The 23,676-nt window shown below is 48.5% G+C and overlaps 1 protein-coding gene across 4 annotated transcripts in view; it reads left to right on the forward strand.

Annotated features, from left to right (window-relative positions):
• The window catches only part of PLEKHG4 (pleckstrin homology and RhoGEF domain containing G4), an 85,514-nt gene continuing 61,838 nt past the window's right edge, over positions 1-23,676 (forward strand). For all 4 annotated transcript variants that reach the window (XM_036390423.2, XM_054516174.1, XM_054516172.1 and 1 more), the window contains exons 1-3: positions 1-135; positions 13,752-13,949; positions 19,735-21,844. In XM_036390423.2, coding sequence (XP_036246316.1) covers positions 133-135; positions 13,752-13,949; positions 19,735-21,844 — 2,311 coding nt within the window. In that variant the 5' untranslated portion in view covers positions 1-132. The remainder of the gene's footprint in view (positions 136-13,751; positions 13,950-19,734; positions 21,845-23,676) is intronic.

Raw genomic sequence — 23,676 nt, forward strand, 5'->3', positions numbered from 1 at the left:
TTACAGTCCAGAACTCAAAGTGCTTCGGTGGTTCACGTCGGAGGGGAGAGGAGACGCCCCGTCGCACACATGGAGGAAAAAGAGAAAAAACGCTGCCTTTGGAAGTGAGGGGGAAGAAAGGAGGCCGGGAACATGGTAAGGAAATCTCTGCGAAGGGCTCTTGCCCTGGGCACTGTGCGGGACGAAGCTGCTACCGGCACAGCCCGCCTGGAGCCAGCGCACGGCGCTAATGCCGGGAGTGGGAAGCGGCTCTTTTGGCATTTCCCGCTACTCGAGTGGCACACTGCACTCCTGGTGCCAGTCCGGGGCGGTGGCTGCGGGGACACAAACTTCTTGTTGGCACTGACCCCTGCGAGGTGCCTGTCGGGCACAGCGCTGGAGCGAGAAGCTGGGATGGGTCAGTTCGGGCAGAGCCTTGTCTTTTGTGCTGCCTGGATGCTGGGCTCTCCTCCTGCCCCCCCTCTGCCAATCCTGCTCTGTGGCTCTGGGCATTGCCCTCTTGCAGAGCCTTTTCTCCTGCCCAGGGTGGGCATCCAGAGAACCCCTGGAGCTGGGCAGGGATGTTCCTTTTGGCTGTCAAGTTGTGCATGTGGGGATCTTTGTTTGGAGAGGGGAAAGGATGGTGAGCCCAGTGGGCAGCAGAGCACCCAGACTCCTTGGGAGTGGCTGCAGGGCTGTCCCCTGCCCAGTCACACTGGCACTGCCCTGCAAACAGAGGTGCCCAGCAGTAGCTGGAGGGATCGCTGGCCGTGTGGTGACATCCTACTGAGCATCAGTCCAGCTTCTGATGGTTTGATCCTAGGCTCAGGCTGAGATCCATGTGCCCAGCAACCCCAAATCTCCTGGAGGTGTCCTGCTATGTTAGGGGCTGCTTCCCCACAGCAGAGGGAACAAAATCCATGAGGAAGACAAGAAGCTTGCATTGCTGCTGTGCCTGGCAGTGACTTGCCCTTTCAAAGTTCAGCTTCTGAGCCTGCAGAAACTTGGCTTTCATTGAGGGATGAGTTGAATTCTGACTTCTGCAAATTGAGCTAAGTTTATAGACCCATATCTTTTCCCTTTACTACCCTCCAGCTCCTTTGCAGAGAATCCTGTGGTACTCTTTGCCCTCACATGCCTGTCAGAGCCGTGGTGTGCTCTCCTCTGCTATTCTTCTGGAGGCATCTCACTTCTACTTCTCCATCCCAGTCAGAAGACCTCTTTCCTCACCCCATGCCTTGTGTGTTCTTGGCAATTTTTGGTCTATGCAGGTTATATTATGAAATCGAAGTCAAAGGAGAGCACTGCTTGGGGTTGTGCAGGGTTGGGGCCATCCCTTGCAGTCTCATGGGCTGCATTTTGCCACATGGGCTGGAGCAGTGCTTGTGAAATTCTGCCCTTAGAGGCTGGAGGCAGAGACTGGCTGCTACTACTCTGCTCCTGCAAGCTGGAGGTGTCTTTCTGATTCCCAAGTGCTTCAGCTTCCCCCCTTGATGTTGTTTTAATGTGTGATGCAAAAGCTGTCTGAAGCAGGGGCCTTTGTGAGGAGCAGTGCCATGACCAGTCTGGGTGGTTGGCCTTTCAAGGACTGTGTATCACTGCTGAGGAGGGATCCTGTGCCTCTCAGGGGCTGAGTGCAGCTGGAAGGAACAGGAACCAGAGGCCAAGCTGCACCAGACCCAGCACTGGGCGCAGGCCACATTGTGGACACCTCTGGTCCATGGCAGGTATCTGTTCTCAATGTTGTGGTAGACCAATCTACATTTTGGGAGGTGCATTTCTGTGAGCAACCAAGTTGTGACTGTAGCTCCAAGCTGTTCTGGTAAACTTGAGTTTTTTGTGTCCTGGTAAATCAAACAAACCCTGCAGGCAAAAAGATTTGGATCTCAGTGAATGTGTGTCAGTCTGCTGGCCTGTACAGACCTTCCATGGCCTCCAGCAGCCTGCAGGACTCTTGGAGACTTGGCTCCTGATGGAGGTGTGGCAAGGCACCACTGCTGGCTGCCCTGCTCTGTGAGACAGGTGATTCATTTTCATGGGGTTTCAGTGTTAGAGCTGATGTTGTGTGTGGGTACACAAGGTTGTGGCAGTTGGGATATCCCCAGAACACCAAATGGGTGAGATAGCTTGGGCTAAAGTAGCCCACTTCCACTAGAAGTGACTTCTGGAGCTGTGGAAACTCCATGGTGAGAGCAGTGCAGGAGTCTGGCTGGGCTCTGTCTACCTTGCTCACCCATCGTGATTTTTGTGACTTGGGATCTGTCTTCATCCCCTGGTATTCCCAGGATTCACCTTTCCTGGTGCTTCCTCAGAGAAGTTCTGGTGGCACCTCTATGCTGGTAGGAGAGAAGATGGGTTTCAGCAGAAAATAGGGTCTTTCTTCCTCCAGTTATGTCTTCTCCCAGGGTGGGAAGGAAATGAATCTGGGAATCACAAAGAGCTTTAAGCATTGGGGCTCTTCTTTCTTTATGTCTGTGCCAAAACCATGAGCAAGATGTTGGAACACAGACAAAGTCCAGAGACATAATCCTGAGCACATGGAAGCAGTTTGAAAGCACCTCCTCTGGGGTAACAAGGTTGACAACTTGCATTTTGCCCAGCTTATTTTCAAAAGCTCTGGGCAGGTGAACATGTTGTTCATTGTAACAATAAAAATAATGGCTGAGTGCAGGTGACAGCCCAGCTGCATCCAGGCATCTCCTTGTAGAAATTGCCAAATGTATTCTAGTACCACATGGGGATGGGAGACAGCAGGTGCTTACAGTGAGACAATCCAAGGAGGACTCTGTGCTGTGTGTCAGCACTTGTTTTCTGAAAACCAGCATCCTGTAGCATAGCCCCTTCTGGCAGTGCTGCTGGCTAGCTGCCCCCATGGGCAGTTGGCTCTGCAGGCATACCTTGCTATAGCAGAAGAGATCATAACATGAGAGCCTTGTCAGCATCTCCTGGCTGGTCACTTCAGACAAGATAGCCAGCATGGCTGCTCTAAATTCTAGAGCACAGGCACAGTGCTCAGCTCACAGAGCCTCATTTTCTAGTTGCATCTCAAATGTAACCCTGTCTGCAACCAATCTATGTAAAGTTTGGACCATCCTGCAGGCTGTGCACAGCCTTAACCTGAGCATTGGTGCTGAGTGTGGGTGGAAGTCATATCACAGGGGCTACAGGTTCCTTTAGCACTGAAGTGTTGAAAAAATCCCTGTTTAAACAATCAAGGTGTCCTACAGAAACTATAAACTGAACCCACCTATAGGCACTGTACCAGAGCACTTTTTGTTCCTGTTTTTGGCTGTTTATGCATGATGGAACCCCCTGTTCCAGTCCTGCAGAGCTCAGTGTCACCAAGGTCTGAGAAAGTGAGTGGTAGCACTGGGAGCAGATGTGTTGCTGACTGAAGAGCAGTAGGAAGCAAGGAGAGCTTGCAGGGTGAAGCTGCCCACTTTCTGGCCATGGGATGCTCTGTGTTTTTTGCACCACTCATAGTACCTGGTTTGCAGCTCAGAGAAGTGAGTAGACATGCCCTTGTTGATTCTGAAGGTTTGGCCATGCTTATACCTCTCTGCCACACCAAGTGCCTCATCTCTGTTGGCTGGCTTAGTCTCTCATTAAAATATTAACAAAAAATGGGGCCTTTCTTGTAGTATGTGCTGGTTTCATATGTATCCTATTTTTTGCATCACTGGACACCAAGCTGAAACTTCCAAGATCAAAGCAGCACAGAATGAATCTGAAAATCTTTCTGTCTGCTCAGATTTGCCATCCTGCCATCAGCCTGGGAAGCCCAGGATGAACCCTTACTTCAGCTGGTACAGCCAACCATTGATCTGAATGGAATCAAATGGCTCAGCTGAAGAGAAGACTTGCATGTGCTCCTCCTGGACACTGGTGAATGGGGTAAAGGAGAATCTCCATGGAGCCTTATGATCCCCTGCAATGGGGCACACTGCTGTGGCTGGATGGTGGTTTGCATGCTGCAGAGGAGGAAAGCTGCTGGAGTTCTGATGACCTTAGCTAGGTGTCCACCTTGAGCTTTGCAGCCTGTGTTAGGTGTGGCAGAGGCTTCCTGAGCAGGTTCCTTCAGGAGGATGCCTTCCCTGAGGCTGCCTGTCAAGTCTCAGTGCCTCCCAACAAAACCCCAGCATTGCTGAGCCTCCAACATGGCTAAAAGATGTGGGTTATTTGCTGTCTGTTGTCATCTTGCTGAATACATTTACCTTTTGAACAAGGTCCCTCTCATATGCTCAGGAGGCTGGTATGCAGGCCCGTTAATGGATCAAGGGGAAAAATGCCTGTGGATGTATTCTCCTTTGTGTTTGGGCTTATAACCACCCACGTTTTGGCATACATCCCTTCTGTGCACAAAGATCTTTTAGAAATTGCTAGTTAAATCTCCACCCTCCTTTGATATGTATGGAAATAATGGGACACGTGAGACTGTTTTCTGTTTGGAAAAAAAAAATCTATAAAGGGAGTAGCTTTAAAAGCCTGTGTTCACCCCTTTCTGACTCAGGAGTTTAATGAAAGAAATGCCCTGAATTTCTGACTGATTTACTTAGCTTTCTGGGAGGCATGCATTTAGTGCTGTATCCAAATACAGGGGAAATGTTTTCATCTGAATCTGTCCCAGGTTTGCTGCTTGGGGGCAGGAGGAGAGCTTGAGCACACGTGTCTGTTTCCCAGTGACCTCAGAGAGTCTTGGAACAAATCTTGGTCCCCCTGACCAGGAACACTTCTCCCTTCTTCAGCACAGACTGATGTTTCTTGGAGTGGCCCATGGCTGAGCTGGCATAATCATGGACATCTCTGAGCTGCCTGCTCTGTCCTTCTGGCTCATCCTGCCTCTTCCTAAGAGGCATCTGATGACTGCTGCTGGGTACTTTCTCCTATCAATGGTGTGCAGGGATGTGCTCCTCCAAGGTCTACACTTACTGTGCTCTCATGTGCTCAGCCATCCCCTCCTGGAACTGCAGCTCTGCTTCAGAGCAGTTTCTGTCCCCCTCTGACATAGCAGGACTCATATTTCATGAGCACATGGTAACACAGTGTGTTTAAGGCCAAAAGGAACTATGGCTCATCTGTTACGGGATATTGGGACTGTAGAGTGTCACCTAGCTTCCATATGGAGTCTGGGAGCTCTTTAATTGAAAGAGGATAATTTTTCTGTGGCATCCACCCTCAGTTATGGAGGTTGCAAGATATGGAGAATCCACCAGTCCCCATGGGAGTCTGTCTAGCAGCTCATGCACCTTGCAAAAGGAAGGGGTGAGATCTAAACGTGAGTCCAGAATGTGTGCAACACTGGCACAGAAATAATACTCTAAGTACTGACCCCATGAAGATCATTTTTGGCACTCATCAGCTGGCCTGATGAAGGATTATCATTTTCTTTTTGAGCACAGGTGGCTGCCCATCTGTTGTAAGATGCCCCCAGATGGGTGTCTGAACACAAGGGGTTGGCTATGGCCTAATGCCTCTGACTAAAAGGTGTTAAAATGAGCTGACCTGTTTGGTGAAGAATTTACTTAGGGTATTTTATAGCTGGCTGGTACAAAGAAATCTTCCATCTGCCTGGAGTGCCCTGTCAGTTAGTACCCATTAGGCAGAAATAAGAAGGGGCACAACATGCTGCTGCATGGGTTCGTTTGCCAGATGGATGCCAGTGCCTGAAGTTGAGAGCAGAGCAAATCCCATCACTAATAATGGGGTGCATGAGCTTAAGCAATTTCTTTTGTTCCATAGCAGAGAAAAAGGTTTTTAGTGCATTTGTACACTGAGCCCTATAAAGAATGGGAGTTGGCTGCAATGTCTCAGGACTTGTATAGAAGTAGCCTGTGAAATACTTGGCTCTCACTGTGATATCTAACAGGATTTAGCAAGCCTTGTCTGGGCCTGTTGTAGAACATGACACTTGGAATGTGGAAGTCCCTGGCTGGACTGTGGCATATGGTGCCACGGGCAGAGTGTTGGTGCCCAAGGCAGGGCAGCCTGTGCAGGCTGGCAGCAGGAGGAAGAGGAGAACTCCAGGTGGTCTTGAGGAGGTGGAAAGGTGCACATGGCCAACAATGGGCAGTGAAACCATGGCTGCCAGTGCTCATGCTCTTCCAGCATGAGTCTCTTTCTGGGAAGGTTGTTCTAAAAGTACCCAAAGCTTTGCAGCACACAGAATACAACCTGTTTAATTAATTGCAATGTTAGAGCTATGCCAGTGATATTTAAAAAAAATAAAAACCTGTGCTTAGACAGTTATTTCAGATTAAGGACTTAATCCCTTGATTAAACTAAACCAAAATAAGCTGGTGTCCAGCTGTAGGATGGTGTTTTATACACAGCTCTTCTCATCCACTTGCAGACCTTTGTTTCAGTTGGAAGATGTCTGTTTAAGGACAGGGCTTTGATCTGTTCACTCAGCTGCCCTTTAAACACCTATATCATCTCCTTGATCTATTTCTGATAGAAAGTAACTGGTCTTTGAGACCAGGGCTCATTTGTTGCTATGGATAAAAGACCTATCTCCTGCTTAGTACACTGAGAACTCATCAGGGAGCGAGACATGCCCTTGTGAGGAAATGCTTCATTTCCCAGTTCTTCCCCACTCTGACTAAAAGACAACTTTCTTGGATTGTGGGTCACTCCCACTTTGGCCTCTTTAATCTTCAGCAGTTGTCAGCAGCTCTTCTGATGTGTTGGATGTTGCACAGACAAAGGAGAAAGTTACAATCTCTTCTCCAGAAAAGCTGGAGGACAAAAACCTGAAGAGTAGGGAGAAGTAAGGTGAATTAGGGGGAAGGTGCTGTATTGAACCCAAGTAAACAGGGGTCTTGGGCTGGGGCAGGCTCAGGTGACCAGTCATGTTGCCATATGGTAATGCCTGTGTTAGGCCACCTGCAGTGTGGTGCAGAGCCAGGGATGTACCTGAACCAGGCTGCCTCTGCTATTCCCTGCCTTTTGCTCCAGCACAAGGACAGCGCTGGAGTAGTTGTGCACTCCAAAGCTTGAAGCTCACAGGAGGTCATGCTTCACTTTCAAAGGAATCTGAGGTGTCCCCCCTTGAGTGAAAACAAACCAAGCCTGAGCTTGGAGAGATCACCCAGCTCTGGGCCTGCCTTTCCCCAGCTGCGCACGCCCAGACCTACAGCATGCGCAGAACAGGGACCTCGGAGCTGAAAAGCAAATACATCATTTTCCCTTTGTTTAATTAAATGAGAGATCATGAGTTAATCGCTTCCAAGCGCTTGTTTTCCTGCAGTGCCTGGAATGATAATCCTGTGTGCTGCCCAGTAGGAGCTGCTTTGGCTGCCGCAGCCGCGTCAACACCGAGTAGGGCTGGGAGAACAGAGGGAGGCATCTGGAAATGATTCTCTGAGCTCTGTCTGCAGAGCACCACTCCCTGCAAAGCTGTAGGAGCTGGTTTATCCACAGGCTATGGAGCAGTCCTGCCTGCCTCAGTGTAGGGGAGCTGAGCCAGGCTGCAGCCATGCCCTCTGCAAGGGATGCCTTGGTGGCACGCAGAAAGCAGCTTGCTTTTGGAGGCACAGCCCTTCAGCAAAGCTGGCCTGGGTGAGACTGCAAACACTTGCCTCCCAAGTGGAAGTGGGTGCTGTGCTTTTCTCCCTGAAAAGCCTAAAACAATAGCCCAAAGAGCAGGTAGACCTGTTCCTGGTTATCTCACAGGAAGGTGGTGTAATTATAGGAGTTGGAATGCCTACCTCTATAGCTGCACCTCTTAATAATACATGATTTTATCCAGAGGAAGGCAGGGTGCCGAAGGAAGGCGCCCTCTTCTCAGCCTCCCCCTGAGCCTCAGAGCAAGCAGCAGAGGGGGGAGCTGGCACTTGCTCTGGGAAGATTTTTCTCTCTTGAACTCATTGCCGCTGTGATTAGAACAGCTCAGGAAATGGGGCTGGGAGGGTTCTCCTCTCTGCAGCAATGGAGTGGGAAATCTCAAATTTTGTCAGAAAAACAAGCCCTCTTTTTAGCCAGAGACCTTTCTGAACACAGAAATGTCTCCTTTATTTAAAGGGAAAGCAGTCTGTCTTTCGGCTCTGTGTCAGAAAGTGGAAAGGCTTCATGGAAAGCCCAGAGGTCTGTTTTTACTGGAAATGAGGTTTCTCACGTCAGCTGAGATCTGAGCAGCCCCAGCCAAGTGGTGCAGCACAGCAGCCTGTGCTGGCGGAGGGACCAGCTAACCCAGCCCTGCTCAGCCCCTGCTGTGAGCTCCTTTTCCCCCAGTCCCCAAGCTGGCTGGGAGCCATGGGCAGGCGCTGTGCTGTGCTGCTTGGAGCTCTGCCTCTCCCCAGTTTTGCGATTATTTCTACTTTCCAGTCTGGGGTGTGGGAGGGTTGGGTCATTTCTTCCCCTCACCTTTGCACACTCTGGTCTCTCCTGCTCTGCCTTTGCACTGGATCTTGGCACCTGGGCAAGAGGGGACAAAGAGGGTGCGTGCAGGACGTGGCCACGCTCCGGGCAGCTGGCAGAAGAAGGACGAAGTTGCGGGAGCTCTGGCAAGGTCTCCCTGCTGAGCAGGAGCCCAGAGGCTCCGTGACTCAGAGCTGGGTGTACCACGGGCACCACTCTCTGTACTCGCAGCCTGCCAGGCTCTGCTCCACGGCCCAGCCATGCTCCTTGTTCTGCCAAGCCATTGCAAGCTCTGGATTTAACTGGGGCATTTGGCACATGTAGTTTCATTCTCTGGCAGCTCAAATGGGAGTGTAGGTTTGGGAAAGCAGAGCTGTAGGTTCTTTAACTAAATTCCTGTTGCAGGATGAATCCTCAGCGTGTTACATGGGCCAGTCCAGCCTGCTGGAAAGGAGAGCTGTCTGCCATAAGTCATGGGTTAGTCAAACCCATGTTAGTCTCAACAAAATAATCTTTTTTAGTAGTCTGCAGACAGCATCTGGGCTGTCATCAGGGAAGAGTTGTGCCTCTTCATGTTTGCCTTGACTAAGACTCAGTACTTTGTAGGCAAAATGAGCAAAGTGCTTTGGTGAATTGTAGGGAAAATGCTGCCAAGGCTTTGCTGTCCCAGGTGGGTCCAGAAGCATTGCAGGTCTCCCCTGCACTGATTTACATTGTCCTGAGCTGCTTGGGTTGCTGTCTCTTGCTTGAAGAGCACAGATATTCTGATGCTGTGTGAAGTGTGTGTGTAGCCCTGGGGATGACCTCTCTGCTCCCCAGGTAGGCTGACATTTTGTTCTCCAAACCTGGAGGAGGTTCTTCAGGGTTCACACTTAATTGGTAAGCAGTAGGTCTCGAAGAGGAAGAAGTTCAGTTCTGAGTAAGAAAAAATGTAGAATGACAGGAGTTCCCAGTGGCAGAAAATTCCATCAGTGTACCTAGAAAAGCCTAAGAAGCTCCTGGTTACTCCAGATGCCTCATGGCAGGCTCCTCTTCCAGCCTGCAGTGTCAACTTGCACCAGGAGAAGTAGATACATCCCCTAAGCAGGTTTGCAACAGCTGCTGGGCTCCTCTTCTGCCCAGGCACTCGTAGCTTCATTTCTGATTGACTCCTGGTTCTTGCTGCAGTTTGTGATGGAATGGGGCTCTGAGGGCTGAGCAGCAGAGCTTTGTCACAACAGTCTTTATTGCTCTATTTGTCACAGCATCCGTGGCTCCTGTGATATGCAGGGGAAGAGGGCAGCGCACCCACCCACGGTTCAGACCCAAGCCCTCTGCCAGTTGTGAACTCCTCCTGGGTTCTCACTGCTCTCCTGGCCTCCTGGGTGCGACCATGCTGGGTAGTTCCTGTCACATGGCTCAGCCCATGGAGCCCATCCCATCCCATCCCATCCCTGTGTGGTGCTTTCCTCCTCTGTCCCTGTGCTCCAGCCCCTGCAGCTGGCTCTCAGCTGAGCAGCAGTGAAAGCCAGTTTGGCCGGACATGACCTTAACCTGGGCTTTATTTAGCGCCTTGATTTATAGAGGAGTTATTTTAAAAGCGTGTTTCTCTTTTGGGAGGTGTGGTGGAGTGGTGGCAGTGAGCTGGAGTTTATAGGTCCTCCCGTGCTATTGACAAAGAACCATTTGAATCCCAAGACTCCTTTTGCTTGCAGAGATGCTCTCTGGCTTGCTTGGAAAGTGCTCCTGTTGGTGTTTGTGCCCAGTGGCTGAAAAGCAGCACATGTCCAGGATCTTTCTTGTGAGAGAGATGTGGCAACAGTGTTGGAAGCAGGGAAGCTTGAAATGTGTAGTCCCTGAAGGAGGCTGGTTTTTTTTCAGCAGGCTCCTGTGCCAGGCTCTGCCAGCTCTTGGGGACCACTGTGAGCTGGTTGTAGTGGAAATGTGCTGGGGTAGGAGTGCCCCTCCATGGATTCTTTTAGGTTTAGCTTGTTCTCCTTCTCTCCGGGTGCTGTTCACTTATCCCGGGTCACAAAAGTTTCTCCTTGTGCCTGCTGGGGGTTACACTGCCTGTTTGAGATAAGGGATGGAACCTCTGGAACAAGTTGCCCAGAGATTGTGGAGTCTCCTTCTCTGGAGATATTCAAAAGCTGTCTGGAGGAACATGCTCCAGGTGACCCTGCAGAGGTCTAGGGGGATCCTAATATGGTCTGGGGCATTCTGGAGCAGAGAAGTTGGACAGATGACCTCCAGTGGTCCCTTCATTACTCATTTTATGATTCCTTGATGTAGGTGAGATAGGCTCTAGACTTCAGGTTTATCAGCCTCAGGACCACAGGGCACTATCCCTTTCTCTGGTTTCTATGAACTCCCTGTGCCTGCAAACCACATCTCCCCCACGTGCATGGCAGCAGGCCCTGGCAGCAGGCAGGATGTGTAAGGCTGCCCATCTGTGCTCTGGCATTCCACAGCAGCTCCATGAGGCCTCTTGTAGTCCTGGCTGACGTGCTTTCCTCCAGCCCCTCTGCAGTCTGAGAAGTTAATTAGTGCCAATAAGCAGCCCCATCCCTAGGATTGTGAGCTGGGTTAATGAATCCCCTGCTGAAGGAGAGTATGTTGCTGTTGCAGGCCCCAAGCTCTGCCATGTTCTGCCCTCTGTATTTTCAAGGTGGCTTCTGAAGCAGTACCATGTTTCACCCTCCTTCCAGGCAGGAGCTATCCCTGGGTGACCATCCTGGATGGGAGCACTGAGGAGCAGTGTCACCTCCACATTCCTCTGCAGCACACAGAGGCTACTGTGCTCTGTACCCTCCCAAGGATTCTGGTGCTGCAATCCAATGCAGCACAGTGGGACATGGGAATCTACTTCTTGTTTGGGGCTTTTCCTGCAGAATTAGCAGAGACTGGTGCAAACATCTCTTTCTACCAAAAGGTAATGGTTGAAACCTTCTCTCTATCCCTTAGAAATCTACACAGCTATCATGGCTTTGTGGTATAATCTAGCCAGAGGGAGAGAAAGCCTCTGTGCTCAGGAGTGCAGTTAGCACTGCACTCTGCAATGGCTACAGGCTATGGTTATTTTGAATTTTACTAAAGAAAGGATAAGGTACAACCTGGTTTATTTTAACCATATAAAGGATTTTTGATTTGGTGCCAATGTTAATAATTGTTTTGTGAACTCTAAGGCAGGAGGAATGGTGTGAGAACCTTAGAGCAATGCACTGACTCATGTGCAAATATTTTGACTTCTTTGTTTTATTTGCAACAGTGAACTTAACAAATTTATTTTGGGGAGGGATTGATATCTGAAAGAATTTTGCTCAAGCAGAAGATGGTGCAGAACAAACCCCAGCTGGTTTTGATTGATGTTTTGAACTTGTGGGCTGTGGAGGGTCAGAGGGAGATTGCTGCCAGCAGCAATGCTATGATAGTGCCCAAGAAGGTGACTGGTAGGGTGGGAAAGCACCTGTGTGAAGGCCAGTTTTATCTGACAAGGTCACAGGCACTTGCTGGGACTGATTGGTATCAACAGAGGTTATTATTTTTCTGAGTGGAAAGTAAATTGTTTAAAACAGCCTTCTCCTCCTATTTAGAATTAGGGTTAAATGCTCATCCCCTAGAATTCAGCTCTACGGAGTGTGCACATAGGGGTCTTGCTTTTGGAATTCTGGCTTAAGAATACTGGATTAAGTATTCCAACTAAGGATAATCTATGATTCTATGTGTATGAAAAATAGCTCCTTAACCTCTGTTTATCTAGCTGCATTGGCCTTGAGTATTGCAGGAGGCAGTTGGTCTCTCAGAAAAGGTGTGGGCACTTTAGGAGCCTGCTGCCATCCATCTAGCCTTGCTTTTGCTGACATCAGGAGAAAGAGCAGAAAAGGCAAGGAAGGAAGCAGTACTGTCCCACAGGCAATGTGTGGTTTGCCTGTCACCGTAGTTCTGCCAGCTCATTGCAGGCAGGGATTGTGGAGGCATCACCTGGGTGTCCTCCCCTCTCCTGTGCAGTCCCATAGGCTGTCCTACAAGGTGGCTTTGCATCAGAGCAGGGAGTTTATGTTGTGCTTAAACACCCAACCCTCTAAAGGAGGAACCTGGAGATCGGTAAGCTGCAAGAGATGGGAAGGCTTGTGTGAGGAGCATCATCTCTGCTGGGCTGCAGGTCAGTTCAGGCTTGCTCTGAGACTGTTGAACTTTCTCAGGCTGGTGGGGGCATCTTCAGAGATGTGCTGCAATGGATGGAAGCAGTGAAATCATTTGTTTCCTCCTGATCCCCTTGTTCTACTGTTCCCTGGTTGTGGTGTAAGCTATTGTGGCACTGCTTTGTTTAACTTTCTCTCCCAGTCTTGCTGTGGGACTGAAGTGTATTTTCAGGCATGTTCATGTAGTTGTTCCTGTTCTACAGGAGGCTGTAGAGCTTCTGCGTAAGCAGCTGAAGTGCTTTTCTTGTCTCTAGTGAAAGGAGGTGGATTTGGATCAGATGAGGATCTGGCCAGACACCTGAGTAAACTTTGATTTGGTTTTGGAGCAAAACTTACTCCCAGTGGCTGTAAGCTAGCCCAAGGGATCCCCTCTAAAATAGAAAAGAAAGGAGCGATCCTGATCCTCTCTCCAGATATGTACAGCTTTATATTTTTTTAATTGTTACTTTTTGGCAAGCTCTCTTGATTTACACCCATGCAATAACTCAGAATTTGGCCTCCAGCACTGGAATTGGTCCTGACACTATGGGCAGGCTCTGGCTGGCAGGTTCTCCCAAATGAAGGTGGATGCAGGCAAGCCATTGCCTCCGATCCCCCTGAACAGGCATCCTAGGTATCAATGAGTGTGCTCAGGGACCACAGGCAGCCCTGCTCACACACATTGTGTGAATCCTCATGTGAGGCATCTCGCACTGCAAAAATCTCCTGGCTCCTGCAGTAGAGCCTTTCAAGAGAGGCAAACAGCTTTGAATAACGAAGAGTCGCTCTGGAGAATGGCTTTCCACAGAACCAAACAACTCTGGCACCTTATCCTGGGCTGGGACTCCAGAGCACAGGAGGCTGAGGAGCTTCAGCCCACTGCAGGTGCCCTTAGCCCACCAGGGAGTGTCCCCAAACCATGGACAGGGCTGGTGATGCCCACCCCATGGCTGTGTGTCTTGCATGCGCTCACGTGCTGCGGTGTGGTCTAACAGCCGCCCCACCCCGCGCAGGCAGCACAAGGACTTGCTGCGTAAGCAAAAGCTGGCAATCCTGTGTGAAGCGCTCTGCGAGCACTCCACTCCTGGTTTGGGAGAGCTTTTCTGTGTTTACCTGCGATCTCTAGTGCCAAAAGAAGCCAGAAAGGACAGCACTTGGCTCCTTTGATCTTCGTTCCTCCTGCGTTTGGCGATGGCCGCGCTCCTGGGCGTTGGGCGGATCGTGCCCCAGTCCCACTAATGCTTTCTCTCTCGGCAGGACTCGGAGTCACTGGACGGCTGCATTCAGAGCACGTTATCAGCACTCTACCCTCCATTTGAGGCTACCGCAGCCACTGTTCTGTGCCAAGTTTTTGATGTGGTGGAGAAGACGTACCGTGGGGATGGACTGCACTACCTCATAGACTTCCTGATTCCAGCTAAGCACATCCTGCAGTGCATTCAGCAGGATGCCTGTGTGAGTACATCATGCTCTCTAAGGCATGTGAAGGCTTTCTTGGAGAGTTTTCTTTCTGCTCTTGTATGCAAAACGGCTGGCAAAAAGTGCTTGAGTATGTATGGCAGTCTAGGTGGGAGGGCAGGCAGACAATTAGGAAATAGTTGAGAAATTGTTGTTGAAGCTTAACCCTTCAGAGATCAGCGATCAGGTGTGGAGCAGTGCTCTCCGTTTCTGTAATCAGGAACACCAAGGGCTTAAGGGATTCACAGGAAGAGGTTTAGCAAAGTGTTTGCTAAATGTGTCTGACCAGGGTGGCCTCTGACCCCAGCTGTTCTCTGGGCCTGTGGATGAAGCTGTCGGGCTCCTGCCACTGGCACAATGACGTGCAGGGAGAAATGCTTTCAGTCGGTGTTTTTCCAAAACTCCAGCTCCCCTTTGATGGTTGCTGGAACGGTCACAAGGCTCAGTAGCCCCGAGGAGTCACATTACACTTACTGCCAGAACGAGTCCAAGATTAACGTGCTTTACTGTTGGGAGTCTAAAATGTTAGAAACGATGAGTCAAACACCTCCATCACAAAACTTGGCTTGAAGTCTGCAAGATGAAAAAAAACCCAACCAGCCCAAACAACCTAAAAGGTAGGTTTGTTCTAACTTCTTTGTCTCTGAATGCAAAGGGGGCATGTGGCCAGGCTTTCAATTCAAGTCCTCATGGTAGAGGGCAAGGAATTTCTAGGAGGAGGAAAAATATGGAATAGAAACTGAAATAGTCATTTACTCATTTGTTTCGAGGAAATTAAATACTGGGGGACAGACCCATCACACAGGGTGGATCCATGTGAGCTAGGCATCTTGAAAGTGTGTTTTGGTGCAGTGTTTGTCACCCTGTATTGTCACCAGCCTCCAGCTTGGTGCCAGCCGTCTTTGTGAGTTGAGGAGGATCCAAGGTGGTGCACGACCTTGCTGCTCTCTCCCACCCTGAACACTGGAATAGATGTTAGTCCATCAGTATCTGTAATTGGAGCTTCTAATTCTATGGTGCATAGTGTGTTTTTCCCCTTTAAAGAAACAAAAGGCTTTGCGTTTGTACAAACTGGTAATTATTTCAAGATGTTTCACGGCTTTCCCCAAAACACCGCCCTCGCTAAAGGAGCCAAGGTAGCAATTTCCCCACTTCTCGAGATCCCGGCAGCTTCTGAGCGGCCAGCGGTGCCTTGGGCAGGTGAGGCGGTGAAGGGGAAGGCAAGAAAGCAGCAGTGAGGTGGGCGCACGGTGCTGCTGTCCCTGAGGGGAGCCGTTGGCACCAGGGCCCGAGGAACGCAGGGCAAAGGCCGCCCAACCACCGCGCAACCACCGCGGCCCTCGGGGCGCGCGGGGGAACGCGGGCAGGGCGGCTGGGCGGGCCTCCGCCGCCTGGCAGCCAATGGGAGGACAGCGGGGGCTGCAGCAGCCAATAGCAGCGCGGGGCCGCCTTGACGGGCACGGTGGCTTCGGTGGCTGTTGGAGGGCCGTTGGAACGCGAGGCGCTGCAGTGCTCGGCCGTGAGGAGGGAGAGGTGTGAGGGAAATGGGTGGTTGGCGTCCCAAGGAGGGAGAGGTGTGAGGGAAATAGGTGGTGGGCGTCCCGAGGAGGGAGAGGTGTGAGGGCAATGGGTGCTGGGCATTCTGAGCAGGGAGAGGTGTGAAGGCGGTGGGCACTGGGTGTCCTAAGGAGGGAGAGGTGTGAGGGCAATGGGTGCTGGGTGTCCTGAGGAGGGAGAGGTGAAGGCAGGTGGAGCTCGGGGTCCTGATAAGGGAAGTATGAGGCCAGTGGGCACTGGAGAAGCCCAGGATACTGGTGGCCCACCCAACTGACCAACAAGATGTGGGGTGGGTTGGGCAGCTGCCTTTAGGGAGGGCTGCACACGGCTTAGTATTAGGTATTGGGGGCTTTTGGTGAGGTGTGAAATGTCTGAGAGAGAGCAAGATCTTTTCTTACTTGGTTGTGACCTTTTCAGGCCGTGACTCGTGATTTTTGCTTCTGGAGTGCTAGTACCAGGAGATCAAGGGAAGCTCTAGGTACCTTGTACCCTTTTAGAGTTGGGCCCAGGCTATTCCATATTTTATTTAAAAGTCTGCTTGTTTGATATTTTAAATTTATTATTTCTTATTTATGAAATTTGTTTAATTTGCTGTGGTCTCTTCTTCCTCAAACCTCCACTGTATGCGCCTTCATCTTTATAGTCTGAAATCACATAGGACTGTTTCTTACTAATTGCTTTTTGAAAGTCTTGCCTAGTTTTTAGGCAGTCTAAACAAAAGCAGTACTTTTTCCCTAGTTTGTAGTTCAGCTGCTCCGTGTGAGCGTTTCCTAAACACACTAGAGGGCAAAAAATTAACTCATGTCTGAATGACTACTGTAGAAAGTCTAGAGAGCACTGGATCTTTTGTCAGCCTCTGCAGTGACAAAAGTGTAAATGGCTTCATGAAGTGTTAGACAAGTTCATGGGCATCAGTTGGGTGTATTAAAATCATCAGCCTGTGAGTGATTCCTCAGGGTCTGGAAGGGGTGTTCCAAGGAGGTCTGTCTCTGCTTAGCACAAAGTTAAAAACAGATTTTGTCCCTGGCTTTGAGGTGATGTCCTGAGCTAAATGGTCTGTTCCAGCTTAACCATCCCTGTAGCTTTAGAAGATTCAGCTTTTGTGCCATTTTTGTCATTGGTGCCCAGCTCTTTCTTCAGAGGCAGCTTTATTCCTGGCTGCAGCCACTGGGTGTAGAGGGTGTTCCTGGCACTCCTCTGGTGGGCCTGGTTTGGCTCTGTAGTGTTTGGACACGAGAAAAGCAAATCCTTGAGCCTCAAAATGAGATGTTAAAGGTACTGTAATAAGCCTCTTCACATAATCTTCCCTTTGAAGGTGCATTTTGGAACAGGAGCAGCCCGAGGATGCTCCACTTACTAAAAGTTCTAAAGCTCTGTAATGTTTAGGCTATTGTGGGACTTGCATTCCTGTTTTGGATGTTACTCTGGCTCCTGATGCAGTTTAGATTGTGGCTTTGTAGGGCTTTTCAGGAACTTCAATGCATTCTGCATTTTGGTTTTGGTGATTTTATTGCTGAGTTTTCTCCTTATGAGTTAGTAGGCAGACAAGTAAGCATCTAAACAGGGAGGCTGTTTGGAATTTCTTAATGTATGAGTGACCCTCCAGTGGGTTACTCTGCATCCAAATTTTAACAGAATCTCTATGTCAAGTATGTGCTGATGGAATTCAGCTTTGTGTTTATGCTGCTGCTGATTGTCTCTTTCACTTTTCAGTCCTATGAGCTATAATAGTTTGGGAACTGATCTTCATCTGCCTCTTTTTCTCCTGAAAGACCCTTGGTACAGACCCTTGGCCTTCATATACCTACTAGGAGATCCTATAATGGGAGAAGAGGGGTTGGTGTGCTGCAGTAGTACAGTCTCTTCTGGAAAACTGCAAATTGCTCTAGTTTAAAACTTATGTACAAAGTACTTGATTTGGGTACTTTGGTCAGAGCCACAAGCTTTGTTGGCCTTGAGCTTGATAGAAGAGTCCATGAGGTACATTTAGCCTGAGACCTGCTGGAGCCAGAAGCAGCTTGTGCAAACTGCTGCAAGAGGTGGTCTTGGTTTGCTGAGTTTAACTGCATTGTGGATGAAAGGAGCTTAGTGACAGAGGCATCTGTGCCTTGCTGATCAGAAAGCCTGAGAACATCAGACTGCCCAGCTTAGCCTTTGAGGGAAGTTCAAGCAGCTGTGTGTCAGGTTAGAGGGCTTTTTGGTTCTAACTTCATAGAAAGAGGAAAGAAGGGGATGTGTGCCTGCTCTGAGTCAAGGTTAGAATAGAAAGGTAATATTAATATGATCCTTCAAGTAAATGAAAACTAAAGTCAGGTTTCTTTTTGTAGTGATACAGTGTGTAAGTACATTAGTTAGGCAGTAGCAATAAGTGAACAGAAGCAAAACTACTGTGACTGAACTTGACTATTTTGAAGAAATAGGACTGGCAGGTCTCCATCCTGGAATATGGAAGAAGTTACCATATAATGCTGAATGTCTGGTAGCAGGGATTTTATTGAATCTGTTAAGTCAGGACTAGTAACAAAATACAGAGAACAAGCTGAGTCTACAACATTGTGCACTGAGCAAGGACTGAATTAACTGACCCATGAAAAACTGAATAACGTTTTCATGTGGTTTGCTCCATGGCAGGTAGTGTCACAACAGCCTTTTTAATAAACCAACTCTCTCTAGAGAGATAAGTTCCATTGTTTAATCTCTGCCATAAAGGATTTATTATGGAGTCATATGGAAGATTAATTACTGTGTCAAAGGGGTTGAGGTTTATGCAAGAATTGCAAGATGGCTACAAACTGGTGAAAGGGAGGGAGGGTGTTTGTACTGGGGGGAAAATGGAGTTGGAGGCAGGAGTCATGAAACACACCGTGCTTCTCATCCATGACCTTGGCATAAAGAGTATGTATGGCATGTTTGTGGTGAAACCAGCCTGAGACACACAAACTATAACCCGGCAGAGGAGGGTGGTAAATGCATTGCACAAGATGAGCTCTAAAACTTTATACTTAAATTTTCTAATGGTAGACTCAGAGGGCAAGTATGTGCCTCCACAAAGTGGGAGGCAGAACTTCTGTTGTGAACTGGAGTTCATCAGTTTGAAAAGAAAAACCAGTAGGTGACTGGGCTACTGTAGGAGAGTGACTGGAAGACAAGTGGGATCTTAGCTTTAAGAGATGCTTCTAGGAAGCACATTTGGGAAGTGGTGATGCCATTACAGGCCATGTTTTACAATGCTTTGCACAATGAACAAATGGTTTTTAAGGAAAAGAAATAGGCATTACAAAGGAGATACTTCAGGCACACTGAGGAGATGATGAAGGTAGACATGCTAAGGTCATGTGACATGGGTTAATAAGTCTAAGCAATGAAAACACATCCAGAAAATAGAGGATTGAGGAGGAGGAGGAATTACTGAATCTGAAGGATGATTTGGGTTTCTAAGCCTGTGAGCAACTTTGCTTCAGGTGCAAGGAGAGTTAGAAATCTGGTGGGGCTGAAGGCTTGATGAACATAAGAAAGAAATTGCTTTATCCCAGTACCTGTTGTTTCAAGATGTGTGAGGATCCAGGAAGTTCCTTTCTGTTCTCTGGTTTCTCTGCTGTATGGCAAAATACTTGAATTAATTGAATCCAAAGCCTCGTCATACAGAAAAAGATGAAATTAATTGTGGAATTGATGGCTTATAGAATGGCTTAATTTAAATCTTACCCAAACAGAATCAAGTTCAAAGCACTGGACTTTATTTTTTGAAGTTGTGATAAAGCTGTAAATAATTGAGTCAAGTCAGTTCAGCCGTGAAACTTCAGTTCTTTTACTTGGGTGGGATTTGTCTGAGGCATGGCCTGAGTGCTGCTATGTTTTGGGAATGAGTAAATTGCTGGTATATTAAGTGTGGTTCCTCACAGCTTGCTGATGGCATTTGCTGCTTTCTTTCTCTGTAGCTCTGCTGTGCTTTCCTCATTTGCTGCTTCCTATCTCCTGGGTTTTTTTGCACTGTCCTCTTCAGTGGGATGTTGCAGCTTCCCAGTGTAACTTGTGCCCACCTGTCCTGCATGGGTGGTTCGTGTTGGTAGATTTTCTTATTTCTGCTTTTTCAAGAGAAGACCTTAGTGTGGAAAACTTGCAATAAGCAAAGACTCTAGATTAATCTGTTTTCTTGATCTCTTCCAGAGAAGCTTGAGCTGAGATCTTTTGCTGGTGCTGAAAACACGTTCTCTTGTCTCCACAGGCTCCGTACTGCGGGTTGCTGTTTCGCCATGCGGGCTGGCCCCTGTGTATTCAAGAGAAGATTGTAATCCAGCTAGCTTCCATTGACTGGCAAATCTTGAAGCCTGGTGACTTCTATCTGCAGGTGGTCCCCTCTCTGAAGAAGCCTCCACGAATTGTACTGAAATGTTTGGCAAAAGATAAGCATAATGTAGAAGAAGTGGTGATTCCAGAAGTTTCATATACCTCTATTTTTACTCTGGAATGGTTGAGTACGTTCAATGGAGAGCGGATGGGCATAGCACTGGAAAATTGTTTACTAACCACTGATGACAAAATATTTCGTGTCCCCTGGGATAAAGTGGTTAATCCTGAATTTATAAATAAACCAAAAATAATTGAAAACAATATCATCTCTCCAGAAATAACAGAGGAACGTTCAATTTTGTGCCTCTCCACGGACCGTACTAAGTGTGGTTCACCAGACCTGAGGTCTCAGTATCTACAAGAATTAAGCTCAAATCGAGACAACCCTGTCATTAGCAGCACAGCTCCACAGTTAAATGAAGCTCTGATCAATGGTGTCTGTACAAGTCCTGTGACTCAAGAGAACTTGGAAAGTGACCTTGAAGGAGAGTACGTTGAGCTGGCAGAAGTTTCGCTGCCCAGATTTGGGCCACAAACAGGATCTTTAACACAGTCGCTGGCATTAAGTTATTTAACTCAGCCCAGGGCACGAGTGAATGAGTCTAAAGGCAAGCACAGGTTTATTGTCATACAAGACAGCACCTACTCCAAGAACTTAATTCAGTCAGCACTTATGCAGAAAGAGCACTGTCAAATGGACACTCTGAGCACTTCTCCAGAAGTTCTCAAAAATGTTACTCCTTTGGAAGGCAACAAAGTGATGGCACATGGAGAACTGTCCCCAGAAGGTCAGCTGATACCAGCTGATCCTGGAAGTATGGGTGATAACTTTCCTATGGCTGAGCCTCCTGCTTGCCGTGCAGAAGATTCATCTGTAGAGCGGGAGACTCACGGTGAGCGATACGCACTGTGCAGCTACACTGATGTGTGTGCTGGAGATGCTGTCAGCTGCAGGGCACGAGTGCCTGGTGCCCCTGGAAACGTGGAGGGACAAAGGGATGGACCTAGTGAAAATGCTGGTGTTGAAACATTGGAGCAGAGCCCAGAAGTGATTCTAGATGCTACTGCTGCTAGAGAGGAAGTGATGCTGGGAGTACGCACAGAACCACTGACTGAGGGTCAGAAGGAGGTGACACTGATGGATGCTTCTTCTGGACCTGTCCTAGGGCCTTTGGGACCATGTTGCACACTAAAGGAAGCTTCTGATGTCTCTTGCCAGGTTGTCAGTGGAAGTGTTGAGCCAGTTCAGGTCACTACATTGCCTGAGAATTCAGAGGTAGGTGGGGAGAGAGGCTCTCCTTCAGGGAACATGGCAGATGTAAGTGCTGGCTGCAGCAATAATGAGGCAAATAGCAGTTCTGCATTAAGTCCTCCAGAAGAGAGCCAAGGAGATGTAGATGAATTTGAGGTGGGAAGAAGGGACAGCCAAGAGGAAGTGAAAGAGTCTCAAGAAATGTTGACTGTAAATGAAAATCAGACTAGTCATAGTCGCTGTTCTGTGAAAGCTCCAGCGGATGGAACCTTGTCAGATGGTGAAGAGCAAGAGCATAAAAAGGCTGAAGAAACCATACCACTCAAAACTGCCCAGTCAGCAGAGGAGAATCAGATGGCAGAACAACTAAATAACAGTGACTTGTTGGCTCCCAATGCACAAGAAGACGACTCAAGTCTGTTCAAAATGCAGAGGTCTGGAGGGACGTTTGAGGAACCGCAAAGGCTGGTGGAAAACCATGGCTGTGAAAGTGAAGAGAATTCTCTGCTGAACCAGGAGCATGTTGCAATACAGGACTTGCAGGGACAGGTGGAGAACCAGGAAAGTTGTTCTTACAGGGAAAGGTTGAAGACTACAGCCTCAAAAACACTGGAATCCATTGAGGAGGAATTGGAGGGTGGACCACTGTCCTCAGGATCTGCTGAGGGGCATACAGAGTCTACCACTCTGCACTCCCAGCCAGAGGCATCATCGGGGGCATCACCTCCTAAAGGTACAGCCATTGGGTGTTTGTTGGTTGTGTTTGGTAACATGGATTGAAAGCAAAATCCTCAAGGAGTACTACTTATCAGGCAGGATTTGATAAATACATGTGGGAGGCTTTGGGGTAATAGCACAAAATGCTGGGAAGAGATAAATTGTCATTTTTTGTGGCATGAAATTAGCTTTCTCTTCACAGTTGGGTTTATTGTGGTATTTTGTTTAATAATTCTTTGCAAATTTATGTTGGTACAGAACAAAATTCCATTGGAAGAAGCTTTTAATTTCAGTTAATCTGATTGCTGGTGGCCTCCTCCTGCTTACATTCATGATGTGCAGAATGTATGAGGAGAGACTTGTCTAACTGTACAAGTCTTTCATAGTTGAAAACTGGCTTTAGGAAGATGGCTGTGGCAAGAGGAAGCAGCAGTGGATGCCACAGTAAAATACTAGTTGTGTAACGTGACCTGAAGATCAACAAATGTATGTGCTGTTAACTGATTCAGGCAGCAAGCTGCAGAGCTGAGGGATTCCCCCCTCTTCCCTGCCTTCCCCTCCGGCATGCTTTCTTCAGCTCGATTGTGTTTCAAGTAGGAGCTGTTTAACTTGAGTGGGAGAGCACAGAAATGAAGCATCTAACTCAGATGGAATGTTCAAGCAGGTATTACCCAGATTTCTTGATGCTTGGGTTCCTGAGCTGGAGCTGTGCTGCTTCAGGAGGACTGAGAGGGCAATCCAGGTGTGTGCCTTTTGCAGCAGACTGTAGGCAGGCGGTGTGTAACCGCACGGGCCCGGTGTGGGCTTTGCCCAGCTCTGCTGAGTCTGGAAAGCTGCAGCTCGATATGCAGATCACACAGAGGAGCGGGTGTGCGGCGGGGGCGGGTGGAACATGCCATTCCAGTTCGGCAGCTCTCATTCCCTGAGACCCCTGGCTAGGAAAATTACCCAGCTTGAAATGTTGGAGTGAGGACTCTTGAAAGGGTTGGCGTACAGACCCACGTTGCTAGAGCATGTTTGGGCCTCTGGGGCAACAGATCCAGAGCTGGTTGTCTTGGGATGTGCTGCCACTGTAATGCTTGCCCTTGTCCCAAATTATGTGGCCAAGAGCTGCTGCATGATTCCATTTGACTGCACACACAGCTGCTTCTCAGGTGCCCAAAACTCACATTTTACCTGATATCTTAGTGACCTTCTAATGGAGCTAAATTAGTGTCCACTGATTAAAATAAAACTTCATTAACATTTGCATCAAACAAATCTATAGTTAGGCAAGCCCAGGGTTACCAGGCATTTCTGATACTTTTGAAGTGACAAGCATTTCTCTTTTGCAAAATGGAGGGGTCAGCTCAGAATTTCTATTTCTGCAGCACACATCTGTCTGAGCATCTGTCACCATGAGCAGAAAAAAAAAAAATCACCTTCTGCCTATCTGTGGGTCTTGGTGGATATATGTGAGGAAATATCCATGCTGTGGGTGTCCATTTCCCTGGCCAACCTGAACCTGGCCTGACTTCTTGCTTACTCAGGACCAGGCCTTGGAACACCAAGTCCGTGTTTAGTACTGGGTGGACACTTTGCTCATGAGTGCTGTGATTGCTTGTAGAGTGTTCCCATCTCTTTCCTTTTAAAATTAACCAGGTCCAGCTTGTTATGAGATGTGTGATGTTCTCACTGATCCAAAGAATAAATCTTGGCCACTGCTGGAGATTTTAGCAGTGGTGGACTCCTCTTGGGTACACACAGAGTTTGTTTTTAATGAAAGACAATAAAAATGATTTTGGGGATTTGGCTGAAATAAGTGACACTTTTGGTTCAAGTCTGCTGATGTTAAACTTCGGCATTGCA

This window comes from Molothrus ater, chromosome 12, assembly GCF_012460135.2.
Source record: "Molothrus ater isolate BHLD 08-10-18 breed brown headed cowbird chromosome 12, BPBGC_Mater_1.1, whole genome shotgun sequence".
Classification (NCBI taxonomy): domain Eukaryota; kingdom Metazoa; phylum Chordata; class Aves; order Passeriformes; family Icteridae; genus Molothrus; species Molothrus ater.